The sequence below is a fragment of the Propithecus coquereli genome, unplaced genomic scaffold (genome assembly GCF_000956105.1).
Source record: "Propithecus coquereli isolate 6110/MARCELLA unplaced genomic scaffold, Pcoq_1.0 Scaffold77, whole genome shotgun sequence".
In the NCBI taxonomy this organism is placed as follows: domain Eukaryota; kingdom Metazoa; phylum Chordata; class Mammalia; order Primates; family Indriidae; genus Propithecus; species Propithecus coquereli.
The window spans coordinates 4,625,136-4,639,323 of record NW_012153840.1 but is presented as its reverse complement, the minus strand read 5'-3'; the positions used below and the strand labels follow the sequence as shown (position 1 = coordinate 4,639,323).

At 54.1% G+C, this 14,188-nt stretch overlaps 2 protein-coding genes across 3 annotated transcripts in view; one reads left to right on the top strand and one right to left on the bottom strand.

The window, feature by feature from the left end:
- Positions 1-5,342, top strand: part of CLCN6 (chloride channel, voltage-sensitive 6) — a 32,067-nt gene extending 26,725 nt beyond the window's left edge. Inside the window, exons 19-23 of one of the 2 annotated variants that reach the window (XM_012662643.1) lie at positions 173-330; positions 514-670; positions 2,364-2,438; positions 2,544-2,669; positions 3,784-5,342. In XM_012662643.1, the coding sequence (XP_012518097.1) occupies positions 173-330; positions 514-670; positions 2,364-2,438; positions 2,544-2,669; positions 3,784-3,864 (597 nt within the window). In that variant the 3' untranslated portion in view covers positions 3,865-5,342. Of the gene's footprint in view, positions 1-172; positions 331-513; positions 671-2,330; positions 2,439-2,543; positions 2,670-3,783 lie in introns of both variants that reach the window. The other variant, XM_012662640.1, reaches the window with a different exon arrangement.
- Positions 5,343-8,693: 3,351 nt separating this feature from the next.
- On the bottom strand, positions 8,694-10,504 carry NPPA (natriuretic peptide A). The gene is made up of 3 exons (XM_012662528.1): positions 10,002-10,504; positions 9,554-9,880; positions 8,694-9,007 (listed from the first exon to the last, which is right to left on the bottom strand). The coding sequence occupies exons 1-3, from the start codon at positions 10,200-10,202 to the stop codon at positions 8,996-8,998; spliced, it is 540 nt and encodes a 179-aa protein (XP_012517982.1). The 5' UTR covers positions 10,203-10,504; the 3' UTR covers positions 8,694-8,995.
- Positions 10,505-14,188: the final 3,684 nt, after the last annotated feature.

The window sequence follows — 14,188 nt, the reverse complement described above, 5'->3', positions numbered from 1 at the left end:
CGGGCCAACAGAAACCACAGGGTCTGCAGCCCAGTCCTAGGCCTTGAACCACAGCCACCGTGAGAATTCCTTGCCATTCCTGCGTCGGTGCTGCTGCATCGGTGTGCCCATGTGCAGCAACCGTGCCTCCTTGTGGAAGCCTCTGTCATCATCACCCCACCCCAATCTGCAGAAATCTAGCATCCTCACCCGAGCCGGCGAGCAGCGCAAACGGAGCCAGTCCATGAAGTCCTACCCGTCGAGCGAGCTGCGGCACATGTGTGACGAGCACATCGCCTCCGAGGAGGCGGCCGAGAAGGAGGACCTCCTGCAGCAGATGCTCGAGAGGAGGTGAGCACGGGCGGCTCAGCGACCCGCTATGGCCCCTCGTCGCTGAGGGGCCCAGCTGCCTACAGGGGTCACAGTGGAGGTAGCTCCTGAGTTTCTTGGGAATTTGGGGTGTGGGTTGGGGGCACAGAGGAGAAGCGATCCTGCCAAGGGTATGCTAGGCAGCATCTGGTTTTTGTGTGACAGATACACTCCCTACCCCAACCTGTATCCTGACCAGTCCCCAAGTGAAGACTGGACCATGGAGGAACGCTTCCGCCCTCTGACCTTCCATGGCTTGATCCTTCGGTCACAGCTTGTCACCCTGCTTGTCCGAGGAGTTTGTTATTCTGAGAATCAGTCGGTAAGCCTCTCTTGCTAGCACCAAGGTTCTAGAAGGCAGGAGGGTGGTGGGAACACAGTCCCTGCACTTCAGGGAAAGAGAGGTGGGGCTTTGAGCATTCGTGTGTCAACGACTGCCGACGTGTGCAGCGGCCTGTGCAGCCTCATGGCTCCTCTGCAGCTGTCGGTGTCTGCAGGTGACGCCCAGCAAGGGGACATGGTGCAGCAAGGGGAGTGTGAGGCCCTCCAGGTGGTCTTCACTTAGTCTCTGCACCGTGTGTCGTGTTCTGCTGGCCTGCAGACTTTTAATGCAATTTCTAGTCCCACGTGTATATTATCAAAAGAAATACCATTCTTCCTGTCTGTTCCACTGCAGTTCTTTTTCCTCTCTTGTTTGGTTTTTAGAGAAGAGAAGAGGTGGGCAGGGTATATTTGAAGTGGTCCCTGTGGCCGCCTGAGCCCCAGTCACCCTCACACACTCTGCCTCTTTAGAAGGAGATGGACTTAGTCACCCAGAGGCCTCATTTCCAAACGGGCTCTTCTGGTTGGGGTCTTGGCTGTGGGACGTGGGCTTGAAGCCACCCATGGTCCGGTTGGCCTGTGGGAGGGCAGTTAACATGGGGCGAGGCGCAGAGAGCCTGGCTGGAGGTGGGGTAGAAGGTGACGTGCAGCACCAGGCATGAAGTCCAGAATGTAGGACAGGTCCCGGAGGGCCTTGCTGGGTGCAGAAACCAGCCAGCCTGGCCTGACAAAGCGCGCAGAGGGGGATGCTGCGCTGTGAGCAGTGGGTGGCGTGACAGGGACAGCTGCGTAAAGGTGAGGGTGTGCAGAGTGGAGTCGGAGAAGATCCTGCTACAGGGCCCAGAGCCTGTGGTGGCCCCGTGTCCAGTGACGGCAGCAGTGAGAACCGAGGGGGAGAGCAGGAGACCTGGAGTGGAGGAAGAGTGACAAGCCAGCACCCCTCTCTGGGGCTGCTGTAGCAGATGGCCACGAACTGCGTGTCCTGAAACAAGTTTATTCTTTCATGGTTCAAGGCCAGAAGTTCAAGATCCAGGTGTGGCCAGGCCATGCTCTGTGGGCTCTAGGAGGGGATCATCCTTGCTTCTTCCTAGTGCACCGGGATTGCCTGCATCCTTGGTGCTCCTTGAATGTCGACACTTCACTCCAGCTTTGCCTTTGTTGTCACATGGCATACTCCCTGTGGGACCTCTCCCTTTTGTAAGGACACTCATCCTTGGATTTAGGGTCCACCTTCATCCCACATGACCTCATGTTAATTTGAGAATCCGCAGAGACTGTATTACCAGTAAGGTCACGTTCATAGGTACTAGGACTTAGGACCTGGCTGTATCTTTTTGGGGGATTCCATTCAACCCACAACTGCTACAGCTAGCACTCTCCTCATTCAAGCTTCAGAGCAACCCATTTGCATCTCGCAGATGAAGAAAGGGAGCTTGAGGGAGATCAGAGTGCCTAGGGTGACCCACTAGGAATTGGCCGAGAAGTGGCTTTGGATTGAGATGTCTCGGTCCAGAGCACCTGCTGCTGGTGGTGGCTCTGCGCTGCCTCCCTCTTGGTGGGGCGTGGCTGGGCGGATTCAGACATAAAGGGGGAGGGGCTCTAAGTGTGACCCTGCCAGCCGCGGCTGCTGAGCAAGGACTGCGTCTTGGCTGGAATTGCAGAGCGCCAACCAACCCCGCCTTTCCTACGCCGAGATGGCCGAGGATTACCCGAGGTACCCGGACATCCACGACCTGGACCTGACGCTGCTGAACCCACGGATGATTGTGGTAAGAAGGGCTGCCCTCCCCCCACCGCCTGTCCTGCGCAGAACGCGGCCCATCTGTGCCGTTGGCGTCTCAGGCTGCGGGTGATGTGCGCTGGCTCTCCTATAGGATGTCACCCCGTACATGAACCCTTCGCCTTTCACCGTCTCTCCCAACACCCACGTCTCCCAAGTCTTCAACCTGTTCAGGACGATGGGCCTGCGCCACTTGCCCGTGGTGAATGCCGTGGGAGAGGTGAGTCTCGGTCTGGTGGAGAACGGGGAAGCCGGGCCCCTGCCCCTGCCTGGGAGAAAGGACCCTCCGACCATGGAGCTGGTTGGGTGGGGGCCTCTCAGCGGCAGGAAGCACCAGAACCCCTGGGGCGGGGGAGAAGCTTGCCCTGCGGAACCCGCCCCACTCCCGCAGCCTCCCTGGTGTTTGGGACCCTGTCCCCGCCCGGCCCGCAGATGGCGCCAGTTCCCAGTGGCCGGAACGGGGCTGGGCTGTGTCTCGTGAGCACAGCGTCTCTCTCCACTCCCGACCTCTTCTCGGCGTTCCTCAGCCTGTTACGGGGATTCGGAACATTGAATGAGAGAATTTCAAGCAACATACTTTGAGTTTTACAGAGATCCAATGTCCAGTAATTAATGCAGCAGGCTTTTTCATGTCTTCTTTTTAGAACTTCATTTTTTTCGTATCACACAAATACTATTTCATTGTAGAAACATAGGAAAACACAGATGAGCAAAGAACAAAAGCCAAACGCTCGTGCCCGCCCCGCAGTTGCCGCGTTAGCTCCGCGAGGCGCCGTGCCGTCCGCTCCCCTTCCTGCGCGTCTGCCGTAACCCGCGCAGCGCACACGTTCTCGTGCAGCTTTAGTTGCAGTAGATTAGATTGTGTTCCCTGAAACGTGACTGCTGACCACACCGACAAGTTCTAACGCAGTTTATGGTATGACTTTGGGGTAGCCCCCGTCAGTGAGAAGCGAGAACCACCATAAACTGTGACAAATGACTCGTAGGTCATTCTGCAAGGTGAGGAGTGTAAGATGCGGCAGGGGTCACGACCTCAGAAGCATCCTGTGGCCCCACCTCTTGCACAGGTCTGCGGAGCAGGCTGGGCATGATGGGAGCTAGAGCTATAGCACGTGCCCTGTTTAAGAACGTTCCAGAATGTTAGCTGGCCCCACCCTCTTTTCGGAGCTAAACTTGTCCCCTTGGTCTCCAGCTTAAGAGCCCTGGTCATGCCATACTGCACTGGTTCTCCCTCCACATTCTGTGACAAACCAACAGGCTGGCTCTTCTCACCCCTGTTCTTGCCAGTGGGTTTTATCCTGCAGGTGACTTGGGCCTTTTTCTCCTTGTCCTAGATCGTTGGGATCATTACACGGCACAACCTGACATACGAGTTTCTGCAGGCCCGACTGAGGCAGCACTACCAGACCATGTGAGGGGCCAGTTCCCCCTCTCCCGGGGCTGCCTGGGGAGGCAGCTCGCTCACTCCAGCCGGCACAGCTGGCTGGGGCTGCACAGAAGATTACCAGTCACCCCCCTCTTGGAAAGCCTGGAGTCATCCAGCACCTTGCTGGTCAGAGAACCTGGGGAGGGTTTGGAACCGTCAGAGTTTGGACTTTCCTAACTTCCTCAGCAAGTATCTTCCCATTCCCTGCTCCCCGTGTTCCGACCGTCCAGTGTTGGCACAGGCCCACCGCAGTCCCCGCTAGAGTCAGGACCAGAGGTGGAAGTCAGGCACACCACTGGGTGACGCTCCGAGCAATGTTCCTGCCCTGTCTTTGTTGCTTTCCTAGAGATCCCAGCTGTTGCCGTAGATGTATGGGAGGGATCTTGGCCAAGGCAAACACTGGGGGCGGGGAGGGATGCACCAGTTGCAAATTCAGTTAATGGCTAAATTTAGGAATTGGGCACTGAGAAAATTCTCCATGTTTCAGAGAGGCCTTCCTTTGTTGGGACTCTAATTCCATATCTTTTCTAGTTCATTTTAAGGGAATGTTCTGCTTCCTAGGTGTGAGCAGGTGTTCTGGTCTTGCTGGTGTGGTTTGAATCTCCTTAGAACCACTACCCACCAGAATCACAAAGCATTGAAATCCCTCTGATAATCTCTGAATGATAAATGTGATAAGAGGGTCAGATTTCCATCCACCTAGTTTGTAACATTTCAACTTTCTTTCCATTTGTAAAGTATTCATGGTCTCCTATTAACACATTTCTACCCTGATTCTTTTCATCTCCATGAATTACTAAACTTTCCTTAAGATTTTATCCTGTCTCCTGGTGAAACAGCCACAGCTCGAAGGGTTTTGGCGTCACCTGCCAAAGTTAGCTGAAAGCAGGGCGCCCGTAGATAAAACGGCTTCACTGAACCCTGGGGAACGGGACTGCTTTTTCCAAGATGGAAAGGAGGCAACTCCTGAGCCAGTGACCACTAAAAGGCACACGTTGTGGTGAAGCAGATGGTTGATTCGAGGAAGAAGGTGTCTGCCCTTCACAGACGTCTCTCACTCCCCTGCTCTTAGCCCTCCCCAGCCTATGCAGAAGCTTCAGGAGGGTCTCCGCACTGCAGGGAGGTGGGGAGGGGGAGATGCTCCCTGCCAGCGTGTGCCTGCAGGTTTTAGCATTAAGCGTAGGAATCGTCCCCTCTTTCAGTGACTTCATTTCTCTCCAGGCTGGTTGGTCCACTCTCTGACTAGGCCCCCCGAGTGAGCCTCCAGGCATCAGGCATTTGCACATACCTTCCCCTTACTGCTACGTGTTTGTGAGTGTCTTAGCCCCATCGGGCATCCCTGGGGCAGACATACTTTGGGACTCAAGATGGCAATTGGTCTGCATTTAGTTTTTTTCAAACCATAGAAGTCGCCTGCTGCCTCGGTGCCTGGCCCTGGCAGTGCTGTCCTCTCACCCTCAGTTTCCCTGGATGCACCTGACCTGTGAAATGGGGATGATACTCCCAGTAAATAGTTCAGGAGATCACAAGGACCAAAAAGGCAAAACCCTTGTAAATGTGATCGTGTTCGACGAGCTGCCGCTTTACTTTATGGTGGTGTTCAGAGCTGGGCCACCTTTCTTCCTCTTATTAAGAAGGAAACCAGTCGTCCAAGTCAGAAGAATGGCATGACCACCCATCACAGACATTTCACCCTTCTTTCCACCCCTTCCTGGAATTGGCAGAGCTGATGCCCTGCAGGAGGACCCCTGGCTCTGGAGGGCTGGGTCACTGGCCACCTGCCTCGAGGCTGCCACTGGTGACTGTTGTTGGAACTTATCCCTCGTGCACATCGTGTTGTGTTTAAGTCACTGGATATTTTGTTCCCATCAGTTTAGCCCAGAGATAGACAGTAGAATGCAAATGCCTCCCTCCCCCCGAACTGACTGGATGGCTGCCAAGGAGGACCCGCACCCAGGCCCCTCTGCAAAGGCACGTGGTTTCCTCTCCTCGCTCTGCATCTGCCCTTTCCAGATAAGCCCAAAGACAGCAACTTCTCCACTCGTGACAAGTAACCGTAAGCTTTGCTCCTTCAGTCTCTGTACAGTAGAAAGCAGCGTTCGCAGCATCTGCTATTAAACCCGCCCCGTCGGCTACCAGTGATAAGGCACCTCGATAAAACAATCCCCAGAGGGGAGTCTGGGGGTGGCTAGAGGTGGTTTTCTGTGTTTTGTCTCCAGCGTGGTATTTCGTGGCCCCAGTTGGGGCAGTTAGGCAGCAGGGCTGACAGGTCCCCGCTCCTGGCCGTGGGGCCAGTGCACTCTGGGGGATGATTGGCGCATGGCCTCGTCTAACGGTTCCAAGCTGGAATGGACACTTGCTTGGCCCAGCCTACCAGATGGCATTTCTGATGCAGAGTTGTGCGCTGACATGGCCCTGGGTGACAAGAAAACTTCTGAAAAGGCCGGAGGGCCCCCCACCCCCTCCCCGCCCCGCAGTGTTGATGTGCAGTACCCGCCCCAGCCCCTGTGGACCTTGGTCGCTCTGATAGTCGCAGCTTCCTTTTTTCTGTTTGCACTGTGTATATGGTAATGTGAGCTAATCCCTGTGTATATACATTGTATTTTTTTTTAATTTGTAAAATGCTATTTTTATTTGAACTTTTGGAATTTGGAAGTTCTCGTTGTAACCGTAACACGTCAGAATAAAACATCTCCATCCGTCTCCTTTAGCCTTTTATCGCCACAGTGCTCTTTCTTTCAAGCGTTCTTGGTTTTTATTTTACTTCCTCTCTGATATGTAAAAACTGCAGCGCTAGGAAGTAGTTCTGTAGTCTCCGATCTCCCCTCACGGAGCCGCCCAGTGGGGCTCTTCGTTCACGGGGTCCACTTACCCCTACTGGGCAGCTACCTTAGGAGGACTGAACTTAGTCCTGTGGATCTTAGCAAGGGTCACTAGTCACCACTGTTGTGTTTCTCCCTTCATTTGAGCGCTGTTCCTTCTCGTTTACTGCTCCTCTCCTGTGAAAGCCTCTCTTCCTGCCAGCACCCGCCTCCCAGAGCACCAGATGGAGAAACACGATTTCCTCATGGTGCTGTGCTTAGGAACTTACCTAACAGGCACAGTCCCCTGATGTCTGACCAGAAGAGACGAAATCGGTGCTGGGCTGCAGCTGGTGAGACCTGTGGCTAGCTTCTGTCTGTGCCATCTGCCATGGCTTCGATTCACTTGCATTTGGTTTTGCAAGAAGTGTGACTTTTCTCTGTCTCTGATCTGCCCCAAGCTGCCATTCCACCAGGGTCAGAAATGGTCCCAGGCAGTCCAGGCTCTTCTGCCTGTCCCCTGGTGTCCTCTCAGTTCCAGGGGCATTTTCTGCCATGAGTAATTGTCAGTTTCAGTCAGTTCCATCCCGTGAGAATCCTGTGTTACGGTGACAGCTTGGAGTGTGCCCAGCTACATTCTTCCCCTCCTAGCAGCCTGTGCCCCAGCACCGGACGTCAGGAGCCAGGTTTGGACAGGTCCGTCTCTCTTGCCCTTGTCAGGCATTCTCTGCTGCTTGGTTTTCTGCCCTTTGGGATTTCGAAGCCCAAGTAAGGAACATGTTGATTGGATTAGATTAGAGCTCTCCCTCCACCTCCACCGCTTTCCATCCGTTCACGTACAAGGAGCAAATTGCCACTTTGTTTCCTCTTTTCCCCATTTCCCTGCAAGACCAAGACAGTTTGACTCACATTTTTGGAGCCTCAGCTGGGAGTGCTGAAGGGGCATTTGCAATCTAGGTACACAGACGCACACAAGCACGTACAAGTCAACTCATAAGTCACAGGTAAAATTCCTCCCACAAAGAGCCTAACTGATGCTGGGCTCGTGGCTTCAGGGAAGGCTTCAGGGAAGAAGTGGCGTTGGCGTTCACAATGAGCGCCAGGAAGTGAGGAGAATGTCCTCGGGGACGGGATAAGGGGCATCCCGGGTGGAAGAAACGGCAGAAATAAGGGCACAAAGGAGCACATGTAGGCGTGCGGGGCGTTGAAGGGTCACAAAATCTGAAAGTGGGGTCTGTGGAGGGACAGGGCTGGGGGGAGACAGGTTAGAGCTCTGCTCCCTGTTTAAGGTGACCTTAGTGCCTGGTGTTTGCTCTCTAGGACAGAACTCCCTTTTCGGAAGCAAATACAAAACGCTGCATCTTTTCCAGTGGCTCCCGCCTCGGTAAATACAAGTCCAGGCCTCTCGGACCCAAATTAGGGAAAGACCACGGCTGTTTTCCAAAGGCATGTGTCAGTGCACGAAAAGCACACAAACTTGCAGTTTGTCCGCAGAGCAAACATCTGTTTCTTTACTTTCTGCAGTTTTTAAGTGCGACACTGCCTACTCTTTTCAAAACTAAAAGTACCGTTCACTTAGCTGCAGCAGCTAACCTTCTCAGATGTATCAGAGAAAATCTGGTTAGTACTCTCATTTTCTAAATGTGCTGCCCCCCAAACCCTGTAACCAAAAAGCACAGGAAGTGCAAAAATTGCCTATCGAGTACAAGCTACAGTAGCTGTAACCAGGAAGAGTCCAGATGTTTGTGAATTTCCTTTTCAGTAAATAAGAGCCCTGAATGTGAGCAAGTCTGATTAAAAATAAATGCCCCTTTGGTCTCCTGCGGCTGGAAGGCAAGGCGGAGCAGGTCGACAACTGCAATTTGAGTGCGCCCCCCGCCAAAAGAGGAAGGGAGGGAGAAATGAAAGGAGGAGAGAAGCTGAGCATTCTTTGCTCTGACAGAGGGTAGAATGAGGAGGAGTGTTGGGCTGAATTCCTGTCCCCGGGGTTAAGAAAGAAAGCACACCAACTCAAGCCTTTGTCTTCTGTCCATGGTGCTGAAGTTTATTCATTTTTCAAACGGCTTTCAGTAACAGGTGAGGGTCTACCCTAAAATGTAATGCATGGGGTTGGAGAGGCCAGGAAGCCACAATGAGACCACTGTATCTACATTTAGCATAAAATGTGAGAAATGTTGACAGGAAGCTGCAGCTCGAACTGGGTGCTTATCACAACTCGGCTTGATGGCAACGGGATGAGACAAAGTCGCGTGAGAGAGCCCAGGGGATGAGTCTCTCGCCGTCTGCCCGGGCCCTGGCCCACCTTTTCCTCCTTGGCTGTTATCTCCGGTACTACAAAGAGAACACAGAACACAAACATACTCGGCTCTGCTCGGAGACCTGACTCTACTGGGAAAGTTAGCTTCACACATGACGGTGCCAAACCTCTCAACTTAACCACGGACCAGCTACTTCCCACCAGGCCCCACCCCAGCCTGAAGACCCTTTAAGTTTCATGGACTGGTGAACAAGTTGCTCATTAAAGCTAATTTCATTTACTTTCACTTAAATCCTTCAGGATCTTGCATTTCTTTGGAGGAACATGAACTGCCAATCAGCAGTGCACAGGTGGCCTGGCCCTGTGGATATTTTAATTTCCCAGGGCTAGCGGAGTAATTTTTTTCTTTTGGCATTTTCTCAGCCGTTGTGGCTGTGTAGATGGCTTTGTCCTGGGACTCATGGAGCACCCTCCAAGTTGGGGCAGAAATTCAGAGGGAATAAACTTAGTCCCTTTCCTGCTGGAGGTGTCCCGTGGTAGTATCCTTTAACAAGGTTTGACCCTCAACAAAACCACAGTTTTCTTCCTCCCCATCCCATTTCCGTCCCAGTTCCTCTTACCCGGAAGCTGTTGCAGCCCAGTCCACTCTGGGCTCCAATCCTGTCAATCCTGCCCCCAAAGCAGCTGGACCTCCGCAGGCTCCGAGGGGCAGCGAGCAGCGCCCTCAACTTGCTTTTCAGGAGGGCGGATCTGTCGGAGGAGTCCCAGGGGCCCCGCCCGAGGGCACCCCCATCTCTCTGGGCTGGGCTGACGTCCCCGGCCCAGGGAGGCACCTCGGGGAGAGGGCCGAGAGCTGCTCCAGCTTCATCGTTCTGCTCGCTTAGAGCTTGCAGGGGCACAGCCTCATCTTCTAAAGGCATCTTGTCCTCCAAATGGTCCAGCAAATTCTTTACAAAAGGGAAATACAAGGAAAGCGAGAGGCCTCGCTGAGTTGGGGAAAATCAACAGGAATGGGCACAGTGTCAGAACGCCCCCGGTCCCAGACTGTGCGCCCTTTCTTGGCCCTACCTTGAAATCCATCAGGTCTGCGTTGGACACGGCGTTGTACACGGGATTAGCTTCAGATTGACCTGGGAGCTGAAACGCCAGGAAGAGGAGGAAGCCCACGGTGATGGTGGAGAGGGAGGCCATGCTGGCGTTGGCCAAGGAGCGATCCGATGCTTGCTGCCTCTCGTCCCTCTCCTCTGGCTTCCCTCTCCTGGCCTTCATCCGTCCCTGTCTCCCAGCTGCCCAGCGCCTCCTCTTTTTATAGCCCCCCAGCTCCCCGAGTACGCAAGAGGGACGGAACCCTCCCCATTCTGTCACTTGCAGCGATAAAGCGGCTGAGTGAGGAGCCAGCAGAAGATGCCCTTTTAAAGTTATCAGTCCACCAGGGCTTGTCGCAGCCCCTCCGCCTTGGGCAGCCCAGCGGCCCCCCAGACCCTCGGCTGCAAGAGCCACATTCTTGCTGACTTGCCTCAAGAGGCTCCCACTTCAAAGGTGTGAGAAGGGCAAAAAAGAGTCCTTGGTTATCTCACTGCCGCGCCTCAGGATTCTTTCTCCTCCACGCTGGGACCCGTGCAGGGAAGCAGAGGGTGACAGTTGGCCTCTGCCCAGCTCCCCCGGCTTGTTTGTGGCTCAGCTGTCAGGGGCTCCAAATAAGGGCGGGAGAGGAGGAAACGGCAGGCAGGCGGCAGCTTGGGACAAATGAGCCCGGGCGCTGGAGGTGGCCTCACACCTGCCTCACCACCGTGGGTGGACCCCGCCCCTGGCAGTCCCTCTCCAGGTGACAGGGAGTTCTTTCTCAGAGTATTATTAAGTCAGCAGGAACCAAATGTGATGAAGCCCTCAAGAATTTGGCTGCCAAATATAAACACCAAGGAAAGTGGGGGGAACACATCATTCCAAAGCTCCTCCACACCCCCACAACCCACCTCCAAGGTGTTGGGGGGCTCAGCAGGTGCTGCCGCGTTCATTCCTTCCCCTGGCTGTTTATTGGAGCTCATTCTCCTGGATGGAGTGTGAGGCTGGCAACGCTCCCTTCCCAGGAAAGTGTCCACGGTGAGCTGGCCAATGGAGGGAGGGAGGGGGCTGAAGGTGGCAGTTTCCCTTGATGCCTTCCACGTCCTTCCCTGAGGCCAGGCATGTGATTGAGCCACCAAGGCCTCCGTTTCCCTGGCCCCCAAAAGAGGCAGTGAGGCTGTCCACATTTAATGAGTGGCCTCCATTTGCTAAGCAGCGGACTCAACGTTAGCCGTTACCATCCAAGACAATGTTTACTGGGGAGGGGACACTAAATTGAGGAGTTGAGAGATTTGCATTGTAGCCCAAAACAAACCAGTTGTTTACATCTTCGGGCCTTATTTTCCTCATCTGTAAAATGAGAAAAATGTAAACCTGCCCCGCCCACTTCCCAGGGTGGTCACAGGGCCCCCGTGAGCTCCGATCGTGTGACGTGCTTGCAAGTGTGCGGCGCACGCCCTCGGTGCTCGCTCCTGACGAGCCAGGCGCTGTGTGAGAGCTGTGCACGAACCATTTCATTGTTATCACCACCCCCAGGAGGAGGTAGCATCGTCTCTGTTTGGGGAGGGACAGAACTGAGCCTGAGGCTGTCACTTGCCCAAGGCCACTGAGCACGTAAGTGGCAGAACAAGGACTGGGACCCCAAGTCTGACACTGATCTGTATCCTAACCCATTTCCAGAAGAGTCCTGCCTCCTTGCCCTTTGCCGCTCTCCCCAGTTAAACACTCCCGTGCCCACCTCTCAGACAGCCCTAGCTGCTCCTGCACCTCCCCACGCGCTGGGCGGGAGCCTCCTGTGCTTCCCACGTCTGCGTGTGTCTGGCCTCTGTCTCCTCCCAGACCACCTCAAGGAGAGGGCTGCATCCAACCCCCAGGACGCATTTCCACACCTAGCATGTTTTAATCTATCCCTTGGAAGCTCAGAAAATGTGTGTTGAATGACCAGCTCTGTCCCGGCCAGATCTGTCCCAGGCTGTGCCGACCTCTTGGTTGACCAGATGAAGAGGCTCTTCTGGGCCATAAGGCTGGAATCAGGGCAGTAAGTGGCCGGAGGTCAAAGAGGTGTCCAGGGTGATGTTATCCTAAGAGGGAAGGGAAAGGGGCCCTTTTCAGCAAGCTTGGGGTTTGGGCACCTGATTTGGGTCAGCCAATCTCAACTCGAAATTGAATTGAGTGCAATTCTCAGTAGGAGCTCTGGGGGCAGAAATGTATGGTATCCTGACGAGTCCCTGGAATGTGCTCACAGTTTAATTGCGCGGTTGGTAGGTTATTATTAGCAAAGAGGGCTCAGCCAGCAGCCTGGGGGGCTCATGCTGCTTGCTGTGTGCGTCACACGCCTGTATCCTGGAGACGCCCTTTGAGACAGGCCTTTGATGCAAGCCAAGGCTTCTGTAGCAGGTGGCCGCTGGACCACTGCTGCTCCTCTGTCCTCAGCTACCTCTGAAGTCTGTAGGTGGCCCAAGAAGAAGCAGAAGTCCCAACCAAGGTTCCAGAAAGAGAATTTCAGCGTCTGCCCAGCTGCTTTTATTAAAGTGACTTTCTTTTCCGGAGCGAAACTGGCGTGGGACATGTGTGTTATTTGCTGAGTTTCTTCTCTTAGGACTTTTCTATTTGGTGGGGGGAAGAAAAGGATATCCGGTCGTGCTGCCCTCAGGGCTTTGCCTAGAACCGAGATCACCTCCTCCAGGAACAGGGTCCAGGAAAGACACAGACAATCTGCAAAGGCACTTACCCCAGGCTTATTAAAGCCTTTGACATGAGCCTGAACTGGAAAGTGGCTTGACTCAGTTTCTCCTCCTTTCCCTGTTCCTGCTCAACTTTGGGGATGTACATGGAGGAGCTAATACTTACTGGGTGTTTAGAAGCCAGGCTGTAGGGGTGAGAGAAGAAAAGCAACAGGCACAGAAAGCCAGGCCCACCCCCCACCCCCACCACTCCCACTAGCTGAAACATCCAAAGCTCTTATTGCTTATGACTCAGTCGTCTTAGTCATGGGATGGAAAGAGTGTTGCAAATGGGCAGGAGAATCCAGAATTCGGGTATCCGCAGTTTCTAGCCCAGAGTTTGGTGTTATGACTCTCCATGGGGATGCCGTGGGCTGCTGCAGGGAAGCCTGGAGTGCACAATGTCCCACGTGTGCAGACCTGGCACGGAAACCCCATCACATTCATGGCGTGATTCTGTCGGACCCAAATGGTCTAAAGCAGAAGCCCCAGTTGGGAGAAATTGGTAAGACACTGTGATATATTTAGGGATGATTGTTTCTGACTTTGAAAACAACGTTTGTTTTTGTCATCTCAAGGCTTGGTGGGGAGAGGCTCTGCCTGCAGGCTCGCTCCTGTGGCTGTCAGCAGGCCTCAGGTCCTTGCTGGCTGTTGGCTGGAGATATCAGTTCCTTGCCACGTGGGCCTCTCCATAGAGAAGCAACCGACTGCCATTAGGTCAATCAAGAGAGAGGGCGAGAGAAGTTATGGAAGCCATAGTCCCTTTGCAATCTCATCTTGGAAGAGACACCCATTGTTTTTGCTGTACTGCTCTGTGTTCATTAGAAGTGAGTCGCTGGGTCCCGCTCACTCTCCAAGGGAGGGGTGTGTACAGGGGCACGAATGCCAGGAGACGGGGGCCCTGGGGCCATCTCATGCCTGCACAGGTGGGGAGGAGGGAGAGCAGGTATAAGATGACATGTTGCCTCGCTGGCCACAGCTTTGCAAAAACACCTTAGCGAGGTCTCCGGAGAGCTTCATGGAGCAGAGTGCCTCGGAGCAGCTGGGGAGGAGACGATGACGGCGCTGCATCGGTGTCCGGTGGCTGCTGGAACAAGTACCGCAAGCCTTGGGGCTTAGAGCAACAGAAATCTATTCTCTTATAGTTCCGGGGGCTGGGAGTCTGAAATCAAGGTGTTGGCGGGTTGTTGGCTCCCTGTGAACCTGCAAGAGGGGATCCTTCCTGCCTCTTCCAGCTGTGGGTGGCTTCTGGCAATCCTGGTGTTCCTTGGCTTGTGGCTGCGTCGCTCCAATCTCTGCCTCCGTCATCACGTGGCCATCTTCCCTCCCTGTGTCTCTGTGTCTCTTCTCATCTCTTTTTTTTTTTTTTTTGCGTCGCTCCAATCTCTGCCTCCGTCATCACGTGGCCATCTTCCCTCCCTGTGTCTCTGTGTCTCTTCTCATCTCGTCTTTTTTTTTTTTTTTTTTTTG

Excerpts from the sequence above, each read along its gene's own strand:
- NPPA (XM_012662528.1), bottom strand. The coding sequence starts at position 10,202 with ATGAAGGCCAGGAGAGGGAAGCCAGAGGAGAGGGACGAGAGGCAGCAA. Across the intron at positions 9,881-10,001 it reads CAGACCTGATGGATTTCAAG|AATTTGCTGGACCATTTGGA; the intron begins GTAGGGCCAAGA and ends CCTTTTGTAAAG.